At 32.7% G+C, this 13,425-nt stretch overlaps 1 protein-coding gene across 1 annotated transcript; it reads left to right on the forward strand.

The window, feature by feature from the left end:
* Window positions 1-590: 590 nt before the first annotated feature.
* On the forward strand, window positions 591-9,470 carry LOC147064496 (mpv17-like protein). Its single transcript, XM_085957608.1, has 4 exons — window positions 591-729; window positions 3,833-3,966; window positions 4,645-4,776; window positions 9,273-9,470. Exons 1-4 carry the CDS (start codon window positions 591-593, stop codon window positions 9,468-9,470), a joined length of 603 nt encoding a protein of 200 aa, XP_085813734.1.
* The last annotated feature ends 3,955 nt before the right edge of the window (window positions 9,471-13,425 follow it).

The following is a 13,425-nucleotide window of genomic DNA, read 5'->3' on the forward strand; positions in this document are numbered from 1 at the left end:
TAACCAATTGAGCAATGTGTGTCTTATCTAATTACAATGAAACTAACTAGTAGTTTTAGTAGTCATTTTTGAATCGCTTCATAATTAATTATTGCATTAATTTTGGCTGTCGGCTATTATTATGTATCTACAATAAATAATGTTGCACTTTCAAATCTTGTGAATTATTCCTTGAATTAAAAATATAGCTTACTATCATATCAATTGAAAATAATACGTTATTTGGGTAATTAAACTAAAATCGTATGCAATTAATTACAAAATTATTGTTATTACCATTGTGTATGGTATACATCTTTATTTTATTATACACACAGAGTACTACATATAAATGAACTGCATTTGTTTCTTCAAACTGTCGTCATGTCTTTCCACCAAGAGATAACGTTTAAAAAATTCAATGAAATGATTATTGTGTTGTTCAAGACAAATCTAATGTAGATATATTCAATAACATCATATCGAATAAATAATAAAAAATTATAATTATCGGTTATTTTAATTGTTTTCTTTTTTATTCATAGGTCGATGTCGGTCAACCAAAATTGGAACAGTCTCTATTATCAGATATCTTAAATACAAAACTCGCAATGTCTAAATTAGCAGTCTTTGGATCGAGGGTGGTGGCGTTTACCAACAAATATCCAGTTGTTCGTGGAATGATCTCATATGGTGTTCTGTGGCCAACGTCGAGTCTGATAACTCAAACCTATGAAGGCAAAAGATTAGGTGAGTACACATCTCTATATATATAAAAATCTCGTGTCACGATGTTTGTGGTCGAACTCCTCCGAAATGGCTCGACCGATTTTTATGAATTTTTTATGTATATTTGTTAGGTATGAGAATAAGTCAACAAGTATATTTCATACCACTAGGTGATTAGGGTATCTCTATCCAGAAAAATTTTCTTTTTATTTTTTGACAATTTTTTTTTTGTATTTTTTTTATTATTTTGCATCAAAAAATACCTATAACCCCAATTTTTCACCTTCCTACCCCCACCCTCCCATTTTTTAATCGCGATTTTATAATTTTTGTATGAACAAATTTAACCGTCGTTCGTATTTTAAACAGAACGAAATTATTTATGTTGTTGAATGACAGATGGCGCTACGTCCGAGAAGAATTCAAGAGAAGCATCGGGTCATTTTGATATTTCATTCGGCATATCACAACGCAGTGCGTGCAAAATTTTGTACGATTTATTTTAATTTATCTATTTTTATGTGCGTGCACTGTACAATGCCAGCAGTGTACAGTGCACAATGCCAGCAAGACGCAAGGGGGGCCATTTGGGCCGTCGAACGAATAAAGCAACAAACATGCGAAATAGAAGAGCAGAAAGAACAGAGGAACAAATCCAACAAGATAACAAAAACGTGCGTGTAAGCATGTCGCAATTGCGTGCATCTCAATCACAAGAGGCACGAGCTGAACGAAATCAACAACGACAATTGGAACGGAGCCAAGCGCGCCGGTTCGTAGTTAACACATGCAGAGCAAATGACCGACAACGCCAACAAGTACATCGAACATTTACATCCGCTTCGTTCCTTCGTCTCGCATTCGAGTACGAGCCAGATATTGAATATTCCGCTCATCCGAAAGTGCTGATTGGTGCTATGGACAAAGAATGTCCCCATTGTCATGCGCTCAAATTCAAACATGAGTTAGCCGGGATGTGTTGCGCATCAGGAAAAGTGCAACTAACAGAAATTGAGATACCACCAGAACCATTGAACGGCTTGCTCATCGGCACGGTTCCAGATTCAAACCTGTTCCTGAAGTCCATTCGCACATTCAATTCATGCTTCCAAATGATTTCGTCCGGAGCTACAGAAATAGTTCACCATACTGCGGCAAATGGTCAACAATTCCATTCTACGTTCAAAATCAAAGGCCAAGTAGTATACCACAAAGTAGGCTCATTGCTGCCAATGCCAAATGAACCACATACATTTTTACAAATCTACTTCATGGGCGCGGCGATGAGGAATCAATCAAGATGCACGTTGCGGCTACAATAGCCTCAATTCGCCTAATGCCAGGCGCATCGTCGGCGAACTGGACGGCCTGTTGAATGAGCACAATGAATTATTGAAATTCTTCAAAGCACACATGTACGAATTGCAAAGTGACAATCACGCTATTGTCATCAATCCTGATAAAACACTAGCTGGAGAGCACGTACGTGGATTCAATGCGACTGTTGTTGACGACATTGCTGGAATCATGGTTGGCGACCGCACATCGACGCGAGAAATCGTGATTCGAAGAAGAAACAATAATCTGGAGTTCATCGCTGACACACACCGTTCATAGGACGCTCTCCAATATCCGCTCATTTCCTAGAAGGGACAAGACGGATATTGCATAAACATTAAACAACGAGATCCTGTCACAAGTAATTCATTCATTATGAACATCATTACTCATTTTGAATTGAGAAAATGAATGGTTGATGTTTTTTTGTTTTTATCGGCGGTCATCGTCTACAGCGCTCTATTCCTCTTTCTGTCATAGATCCCATCCCCACACACTTACGATACATTCGTTATTTTTTTATTTAACAACCAAAATATTCACTAGAAATAATTTATATGGCAGAACAACGTTTGCCGGGTCAGCTAGTATTATTATAATATTATCTTCATGGAAGCAAAAACTTGTGATATGAATTGTAATTGTGAAGTTTCTCAAGAGTTAACATTGACTGTGATCCAGGGCTGGACATTATTATTCATACGAGTCTGTTTATACCGTATTGATTGATATTAAACATATAGGTGTAGGACAAAACAACTAAAGGTAAATTCAAACGTAGTAAGTATTAACTTGTTACCATTCAATTGGATATTGGATGGATAACACTACCCCTGCACTTGTTGCGGAATTCATAGTTGGCTACACAAGTCCTAATCCCTAATACCTAATCCCCCACCCACGATGGCCGCCCGGCTTAAGCGTCGGTCTATAACGTCGTGGGCCCCAGGTTCGAAGCATGTGTCTGAGAAGTACACATATTGTTTATCAATTTGTGTATGAGTCAGAGTATGGACCTAATAGGTTGAACAAGTGGCTGACATCCATTTCTCATAAAAACAAAATACAAACCACTCTGTGGAGGCCCATATGATCTTGTTAGGATCGGACATGGTCGAACAAATGAAGTAATCTTCTACACTTTCTTCAGCTTGAATAAACATTTTATAATATTTGGCTGACGAGACTGAGGTGTTACAAATTAAACAACAACACCTGACGTCATAAAGAAATATTCAAATTCTCATTCGTCATGAGAATGGTAAACTTTGGTCTTGTTTTGGGCACTCATTATACTCATCATCAAACTGTTGTCTTACTATACAAAGAGCCCACTGTGCGACGGTAAGGGGAAATTACGACTCAGTTTAAATCGCGGGGATTCACAACTCTTTTTCTCACTCCTGCGAAAGGCTGTGAGTGATGCAGTGCGAAACAAGTGGTACAACGAGGCCATTCAGGCTTCCTCGTAGTTAAATGGTAATTTTAAGACAGAAATAGATTACAAATTGAAGGCTATATTGTAATTATAACGTAAATATATATATATATATATTATATAATAAAGAATCTAAGATTCTTAAATCATGTGTATATTCAGTAGGTATTGAATAAAAAAACAATAATGTTAAACTGAGACTATAATATTGCTGTCATATTTCTTCAAAACATGCAAAACAAAAAATATGCACTATATTGTATAACTAAAAATGATAATGACTAGTATTACAACCAAAATTATCAAGAATAATTATTAAATAATAATAATTGTAATATTTGTTTATAGGAACTTACGACTGGGCTGAATGTGGAAGATACGCCCTCTATGGATCTTGCTTCACAGCTACAACCGTATACACGTGGGTACGATTTGCGTCGAGAATTTGGCCAAAAACTGATATTCGGACTGCAGTAGTGAAAGTAAGTTTTACGTTCAAATGACTATTTCCAATAGGCAAAACACTAAAAAGTTTGGCAGTACTGTTTATGACAATATCAAATTAACGGATTGGTGCAAAGATATTGAATATCCAATTTAGAATGTTTTGAGAAAATGGTAGGTGAAATCGTTTGAAAACCGAAGCCGGAAATTTCAGCATTTTAATAGACAATAATTTCTCGAAAATCCTATTTGGAAATACTTTTTTACTCGTAATGTATGACAACAAGAATTTTGTCATCTGCATATTATTGTACAGACCTACAAACGTATCTGTAGAATGGCCAAAAATGGAACTACGAACTACCATAGGACGCCATTTTGAAAATTTTATTCGAATATCAGATTGCGTCCAGTTACGAGTCTTGATTGGGTAGTTTTCGACAGTGGCTCCCCCATCCCATTCTTCAGATAAGATACAGATAATATTATTATGTGCACTGTTTCTATTAATTATTCGAATTTAAAACATTCGAATAGTTTGAAAATGGAACGCAAAAGGGACATGTTTTATATTTGAATGAAATAGATAAATTTCCTAGGCGGGCGTTTTGTGGATAATATCTCAATAATTAACTGGACATAAAATATCTGTGCATTAACACACCAAAATATAGAATAATATTAATATTAATGTTAATTTCTAATTTGTTTTTCAGGCTCTCGTTGAACAGGTTACTTTTAATCCAGTGGCCGTAGGAAGTTTCTTTTTCGGAATGAGTTTACTAAAGCAAAAAACCATCCAAGAAAGTAAAGATGAACTCAAAGCCAAGTTTTGGCCGACGTATAAGGTATGTCACCATTATTGAAATATAATATTTATTCTAAATTTATTTTATGGCGTTGAGTTTATATAAATCGATACCATAGGTACTGCGGAAGGATTTTATAGATTTAAATCCCGGATAAATTTTTCAATCTCAGGATTACGTGATCACTAAATCCGTGTTTGTTACCTAACTAATATAATAAGAATGAAATAAGATATTTATTATGTACATACTAGAAAAATCTACCAGGAGGTAGTGCCACCTGTCAACATTCTTGTATGCGGTTAATTCTGCAATATAAATTATTTTGATTAAAATCACATTTAGACTTTATTACTGGCTTAACTTTCCATCAATCTGTCACAAATTAATTGTAATGTCGTTAAATACTTTTCTTTATGCCAGTACTGCACTGTATCTGTCAAACTATTATGAAAGTATTTCTTTCACGACTCGATTAAAATAAGCGGTTCCTTTATTTTCGTGTTAGTTAATTTTTCAAATTTAGAATAAATTTGCGTCTGCGTGTATCTTTTCTTTCAAGTTTCTTCACCATTTAATACGTCTTCTCTCTGTCTCGCCCTCTCCTACAGACCTACATATGTTTTTCTCATACGTTATAGATAAATCTGTCACAGTATTGCAATGTCGTTTAATACTGAGACATTATAATTATGTAAATGTTACTATTATATATATTTTTTTTAAATAATCACCTACTCTTATTTTTCTACACACCGGTTATGTCAAAATGTATTGCCATCCAATAATCGAGTACATAACACATAGCAATTCGGGTCAAATGTAGCAAAAGTCGTTAGGACATAATAGTAGCTCAAGAAAAGCAAAAAATAATTGGTATTGTGGTGACCGACTACTGCACGTTTATATTTGGCAAATTGATTAAATATTTCTTTTGTCATTGAAACATGTGAGTCAGTTCAAAACTGAAAAAATATCGCAATATATCATATTTTTATTCCTTTGTATTCCATCCAAACATATTATTTTCTATTCGAGTTGAAAATATTACTCCAAATTGGAATATCTAATTCTATCTAAATAAATACGTATATTATTTTTGACTGACTGGTCCGAGTACAGTACCTATACATAAAGTCTATGTATGAAGATTTAAAATGAAGATATTGGGGCACGATAGGGATCAAAGCCTAAACGCCCTAAACAATCGGTAAACTTTGTATGAAAGTTATTATTGTTCATTATTATGGCATGGCATATAAATATCATAAAATCTTGCATGTTTATTAAAAATGCTAGTCAATTGTTTCCTACAATAAAATTGAACGTTTTACTGAATATAACGTTACTACATAATATTAAATTAAATATATTACATAGAAACCGCGTGTGGTACAGCGCTCGAAATGGAAAAGTTTACGAACCGGAGCGCTCGACAGTTTTCAGAAGATATTTCCATAGTTATCAAATTTTAAGGGTAAAATAAGTGTGTTAGATTTTCTATTTTTGTCCTATTGACATGACCCGGCTCACGGCTAGCTCAATAATGCTACCGGGCTGTCACTAAGGAGACTAGGGATGAACTAGGAGGGTGGATCTCCCTTGTAGTAATACAACTTTTGAATTCCCAAATAAAACTCTCAGCTGGTGTGGTACCGAATTTATTCAGGTTCTAGAGTTCACGGTTTCACAATAAAGTTAACTGTCATTGTTCCCGTAATTAAATCTCATTAAAGTGTCAGTAAACTATTTATTTGTTCACTATAGAATCTCTGTGAAATCTTTCACAAGTTTCCAAAAAGTCACACCTAACTCGGGGAATGTATACGCAGATATTCTTTGGATATTTTTATTTCATGAAATATTTTCCCGTAAAAAAAAAAATATAAATTATTCTTTAGTCACATAGTATTGGGTTTATAAAAAGAATAGAATTTATTTTATTGTTGTTTATAAAATTTATTTATGTTCACAGCATGTTTACAAATATTTATTTGTGCTTACTAACTTGTTTACAAAAGGTTTGTTAATGTTTACAAATTTATTTACTAAAATTTGTTTTTATAATTATGTTTACTTAATAAAGTTTCAAAAATTTATTTTATAATTCCGAAATGATTTGTAAAATTTATTATTACAAACTGAGTTTATTAATTTGTTTTTATAAAACAAATCCGATCACGTAACTTATTCCGATTACGTCACCTCGTATGATGCGTAATGAAAAAGAAATTACTCCGCGACACGTCACTACCGGCAGATACGTGGTATTCGCGTTACTTTTTGCCCGCCGATGGGGACTTATTGTATGTAAATTTCACGAATGCTACTGAGAACCATGTCTCGTATCCGCGGAAGGACTGCTGCTTTGTAGGAGATCGCTGGTGAGAAGTGTAGAAAACTAATGAATATTCGGGAAAAAGTGTCACCTTTTATACCCTCAGGATGAAGTTTTAATAAGAAACAGTCCGTAAAGGATAGCAGATCTATATCTTTCTCTCACGAGATAAATTTACGTATATCTCCCGTTCCTGACAACTTTCTAATAGAGATATCTTCTACTTTAGTCGGGTTAAATTTACTCTACTTTATTTCCGCAAAATTAAATCTCAATAGGGGTGTTTTAAACACCCTCTAGAACAAGTTTCTCAAATGCGTAGTTACGATGACGTAAGCAAAATAGTTGATTTTATATAATTTTTCGTGTTCAAACGAAGGGGAAAGTTTTTAGCTTTCCAATGAGGTATCGGAATAGGTATTCGTGTACTAGATAAGGGGATGGCAGTCTTTAAATTTAAAACGTCAGAACGAAAGGGTGACACCCACGTCCTGGTCCTTTCCACCACTCTTGGCCTTTTTAGGCCAATAGAATTTTACTAAGTTTTAATAAAACTATTTGGTCCCGCAGAAACTTTCTCATTCGATATTTACCTTTCGGACGAATATTATTACGTGAAAATACTATTATATTACACTTAACATTTCTACTTAAGTATATATATGTTTGATCTTAACAAGATGTTAATTATGAGCAGTTACTAACCTATTTAATCTTTCATGGTAACTTTTACATAGTAATTTGAATGCAACCTTTAATCTATTTTTATCTCGCAAGTCAACACAGCTGGGCCGCGTATTTGATTGAAATAGATTTTCTTTAAAGTTCAAGGTTGCGTGTTAATTTGTGTTTTTAGTTGCGATATTTGATTCCTTTATTTACCTAGGATGCGACTAAGATGTATTATTGTTTATGGGTAGAAACCCATCTATACCAGAATCTCAAGTTTTTCCAATTGTTACTTTTATAACATTTATTATAGTTAGCGAGTTATAGTATTAACAAAATCTATAGTTATAATTACGCGTCTATAAATATAGGTACGCGTTTACAGTATTTTTATAATGATAGTTCGCTTCTATCTTGTTTCAATAAAATTAGTGTTAAAATTCATCGCTCATAATTGCACAGTACATAAATTTATAAATGTTGAATTTTCTTTTCCAATTTTCATACATTTCCCTTACTCATATAAAAATTATTCAAGCATGTACTTTTCAAATTTTACGTAAACAATCTTTCCCATAACTTATTTTCTAAGTTTAATGGAGATTACCCGGAAATTTATATTCAAAATAGATCGCGTTGAAATTTCACGACGTGACATTTCGAGGCCTGTGATCACAGTGTTCCAATTACACTTGAGCAGTCTCGATTTTCTGAGGCGAAAATTTTTACGTAAAATTTTTATTACATTTACAAAAGAAAAGGTTAACAGTATACATTTACTTTCTATTACTAAACGATTACGCTACTGGTTACCTGTTCATGGTCTCTTTCGACCATTTCTTTCCTGCTCCTTCCATAGTTTAGAACTATGGGACTTATATATCCTGTTTGTACCTTGTCGTGAGGTTGTCGCACGGCTATTGAGAAGTAGAATTGACTACAAGGCTAGATTTGTATAGTTATGTCGTTAAACCATACTCTGCCACAAACACTAACTGAAGGTCGGCGTTTCTGTTCGTGTCACTATCTGGTGATCAAATTATTTTTTCCACGAGACGGAGCGATAATTTTACCGATTTCACGAACTGGAACGGCGCTCCGGTGCGCTCCTGCCCATTTCGAGCCCTGGTGTGGTAATAAAAGAATAGTTTAAAAAAAAAGTGATGTAGCCACAAATATTTTATGAAATGAAATATACCTTTATTTTCAGTTTTAGAAAGAAAATCTATAGATAATATTATTTTATGTTAATGTTGATGACAAAATATAGAGCATTACAATGACATAATATAATATATGTTTCCTGAAACTTTCCTGTCCTGAAGATTTTTCAGGCTTAGATGAGAAAGGTACCTAATATAACTATCCCATTTTTAAATATACTGGTCGACTTTAGAGGAACAAAAATTTTAGTTTTTGCGAAAAGTAGACATTTGAGACACCTTATTCCTATTTGATTAAATCAGACGAAGTCGCCGCATTGAAATAAACACCGTAAGATATTGATAAAGATGTGTTTTTTTTCTAGATTGGATGTTTCTTCTGGCCTGTCGCACAAACTGTAAATTTTTGTGTCATCCCAGAAAGAAATCGAATCATCTTCGCTAGTGTCTGCAGCCTTGGATGGGCAACATTTTTATCTTACATGAAGGAAGTTCCTGCCGAAGAGTTGACAAAAACGAAAGAAGTCAAACTTAACACAGTAACTGAAATAGCACAACTTTAACAATAATTTTAATGTTTTCATTCCATAAACGATATTCGACGATACACAGCGCTCGAAATGGAAAAGTTTACGAACCGGAGCGCTCGAAATTTTTCTTAGGATATTAACAAGGTTATCAAATTTTATGTGTATTTTCTAAACATAAGTGTGATAGATTGTTTGTTATATCTATGGCATATCTAGCTCAGACGGTCAAATTATTTTGTCGGTGAGACGGAGCGATAACTTTACAAAGTTCACGAACCGGAACAGCGCTCCGGTGCGTTCCGATCCATTTCGAGCCCTGATGATACCATTGAATGATTCCATTGAACAACTGCGATAAATAAGAATATTATATTCATAATATGATGTTTAGCATTGAATATTCATAGAATTCTCCGTTGTATGAATTCTCGGAGAATCGACATCGATCACCGATGAAAGAAATGGTAAAAATTTAATTACAGGTTTTTTACCATTCTTTGTTTCCTTCATGGTCCCTGAATTATCCAGGAATTGATAAAGAAAAATCAGCTTGTACATATAACTTATTTAATTGGCTATACGCTCGAATTATTAAAATAAAGGAAATGCCCTAATCCGTACTATTACACGCGATTTATGGTGAAACTAAGTGGTAAATACACAACTACAGTCTGTATTCCATAAGCTGTCGTTCACGTCACGTCGTTAGCGGATGGAGAGCATTGTACTATCGCGTTCGACTGTTGCATGCATGCTGAAGCGGGGGGGGGGGGGAACCGCACGCCTGCTTATAGAAGACATACTCTACTATTTATTTTTGTATTGTCAAAGTGATTATTATTTTTCATCAATAACGCACGCGATCAATTGTCCAATGTATCTATATTATATAAGTTTGGTAAGCATAGTAGTAGTAAATTGCTCCTGCGCATCTATTCTATACGCAAGGTTGCTATCGGTCGCTATCGCCAACTATGGAGGGTAGTTTATCATATTTATGTATTGAGGTATCACAATTGTTACAATAAGTTAGCCTTCTAAACTGTCAAAACTATCTCTCTCGCTCTAAAAAAATAGCACAGCCAAGAGAGGTGCTGTTAAAACATAGAACTTTTTGTAACAATTACAACTAACTTATCGTAACAATTATAATACCTCAATAGATAAATATGATAAACTACCCTCGATAGTAGCCGATAGCAGCCTTGTGTATAGAATAGATGCGCTGAAGTCTAATGTCAGTACGTCCTCCCAGCAATGTGTATTTGAAAGATAAAGTCTGTAGTAAGGTGGCAATCCCCAATACCTATATCCCTTTTTCTGAATTGTTCAGGATAGCAATTTTAAACTTTGACGGGCTCGGAAAAATCAGAGTTTTAATTTTAAAAGTCTTACTTTATTGTTAAATGTGTATAAAATAGTTGTTTACAGGGGGATATTTTTTAAATTAAGGTATCTTTAGAAAAAATGCTGAAAATCTGGGATAAAAGTGTAAAAATGTAGGAAGCCAAAATAAGTCACGTCATGACATATCATAGTTTTCCATCTTAAGAAATTCAAATAATGGACAAATCACATATTGACACAGCTTATTTCTCCGAACATATAAGACCTAGACATACTATATTTTGACAGCTTGTAGATCTCACCTAGACGAGTCTGGTGGTATACATAACTCAATTTGCCAAAAAAACGGACATATTGGGTATTGCCATCTTACTACAGAAGTATTCAACGATCTTTTACACGCCCGATACATAAATATTATTATACATTTAAAAATGTAGCAATATAATTATCATTGAAAAGTAAACTTTTAAGTTAAGTTTCACTGAAGTTGTTATCAATTATACATAATAATATTATAGGTAACTATTCGGTATTCAATAAGTATCTGAAAAAAAGTATTAATAAGGAGTAAAGTAATAATTTTCAATACGTGGTATTCGAATTAACACGTAGGTACTATTTATTTAATATTTTAGAATTATAATATCATAAATAAATATGACAAAATTAAACGTTAAGTAGATAAATTACTAGGTATTTAAATAACAAATTATAAATGTTGTTTTCTGATATAGTAAAAACAGTTTTATCATTAGGTACCTACCTAACTGTATAATTATTATAGTTTTATAAAGATTTTTTTTAATTTATAAAAATCTTGTGATATTAATTTAATTAATTATTATGTATTTATCATAATATAAACTGTTAATTATTTTTAAGTATTTATTTATTTAAATTTAGATTATTATGAGAGATAATATTGTACCAAGTAGGTTTATTTATTATATAGATATAATATCGTACAATCGTGTTTCATGTACTTTATAAAAGTTTTATAATTGAATAAAAGACATTTTGTACAACTATATTTTTTTATTTATTTAATTCAGTGACACCTCAACAAATTATTATTAATCAACCTCTCATAACTGTACCAAAACTCTGCATAAAATTTGAGAATACACATTTAACTTTTGACAAAAAAAAACGTATTTATGTATAAGTATAAGATATATTTAACATTTTATTATACATAATATTTTTATAAATTATTTTTACCTCACATACTTAATTAGTTTCTGACCTTAAGTAACTGTGGGTACCTTTCTAGGTAGTGATATTTTTATCTCTCCACTTACTGGGATATTTAATAAAATAAGTAAATGTGATCACGTTTATGGTGTTAACTGTCAAATTATGGTGGAAACGCTTTTTATTATTAATTTGAATAAAACGCAATATTTATAAATGACGAAACCGGTTTAGTTTAATACAAGTGGAATAGTACCTACTACAAAATTGCATTTTATTTCAATTAATAATAAATTTGATTAGTTTACACACTTGTTGATTATTGGAAAAGGCACTTCTTTCAATCACTATCAGTAATCACAAATGTTTGTACTTTTGATCACCCTTCAGTAGGCATTGTCCTATCTTATAAATTAGCTAGAGTTTTTTCTACCTGGAATTCTATTCTTTCGTAAATCTAACATCACGTCATAATATGAAAATACCAAGTCACCAACGATCATCAAATTAGATTAACTCAAACTCATAAATGGGTGGTGAAGTGTAATTTTAATTTGAGATTTAAATTTGGAATTGAAAATAGAATTAAGGGATTGGAGCAGTGGCATAGTTATAATTTCTGATCGCTATCAAATGACAATGGATATTATTTTTAAGGATTCATTAGTTACTAACTCAATGGTAGTATCTTGTAGTAGATACAGCGACAATTTGAGGGTTTCGAAACTTCATCAAAAAATGTTTACCTATCTCTCACAAATTAAAGTATAAAATACATATTACGCACACATTAAAATTGCATGAAACAAATACAAAAAATAAACCACCAACATGTGTCATCTTCAATAATAATTATTTTTTTGTTAAAAGATATGATTCTAGGAAAGATATATATTGATATTTTATTAAGTAGATACGTCGATAATTAAAATTTATCTCATTTTTGTTGTGGCAGTCCCTAAGCTAAATCATTAAGCCCGCCACTGAGTAAAAAATATTAGTTTATTGATAAATGGAAAACAATAAGTAATAACACTAATAACCAATTAAAATCAATCCCACATCACCTAAATATTAGATATTCGCAATAAAAAAAATATGAAGAAAGGGTTATACATAATATTATTAATATTATAGACAATTGCACAATAATATTATTAGGCAGATAGCAATCACTCACGATTTCCCGATCCATGAGTAAAAATCGATTGGTCCAACGGTTGTTTCCGCATTGAAATTCGGGATAGTTGCTCCTAAATGCATGATTACTGAAAAATAAACCCTAATCTTCTAAACTCGATAAAAATTCAATTTTAACCACAAGCGTTGTCTCGCGAGCGTCTCTTCAATTGCGCAAATGAACTGCACAGTGCACTTTGTAAATATACTCTTAAATATGATATTCATGTACCTAAGTGAGTGGGTTCATTAGCCAGCATTCATA

The sequence above is a fragment of the Rhyacophila brunnea genome, unplaced genomic scaffold (genome assembly GCF_057557595.1).
Source record: "Rhyacophila brunnea isolate RB1 unplaced genomic scaffold, BYU_Rbru_1.0 scaffold_7, whole genome shotgun sequence".
NCBI classification, from domain to species: domain Eukaryota; kingdom Metazoa; phylum Arthropoda; class Insecta; order Trichoptera; family Rhyacophilidae; genus Rhyacophila; species Rhyacophila brunnea.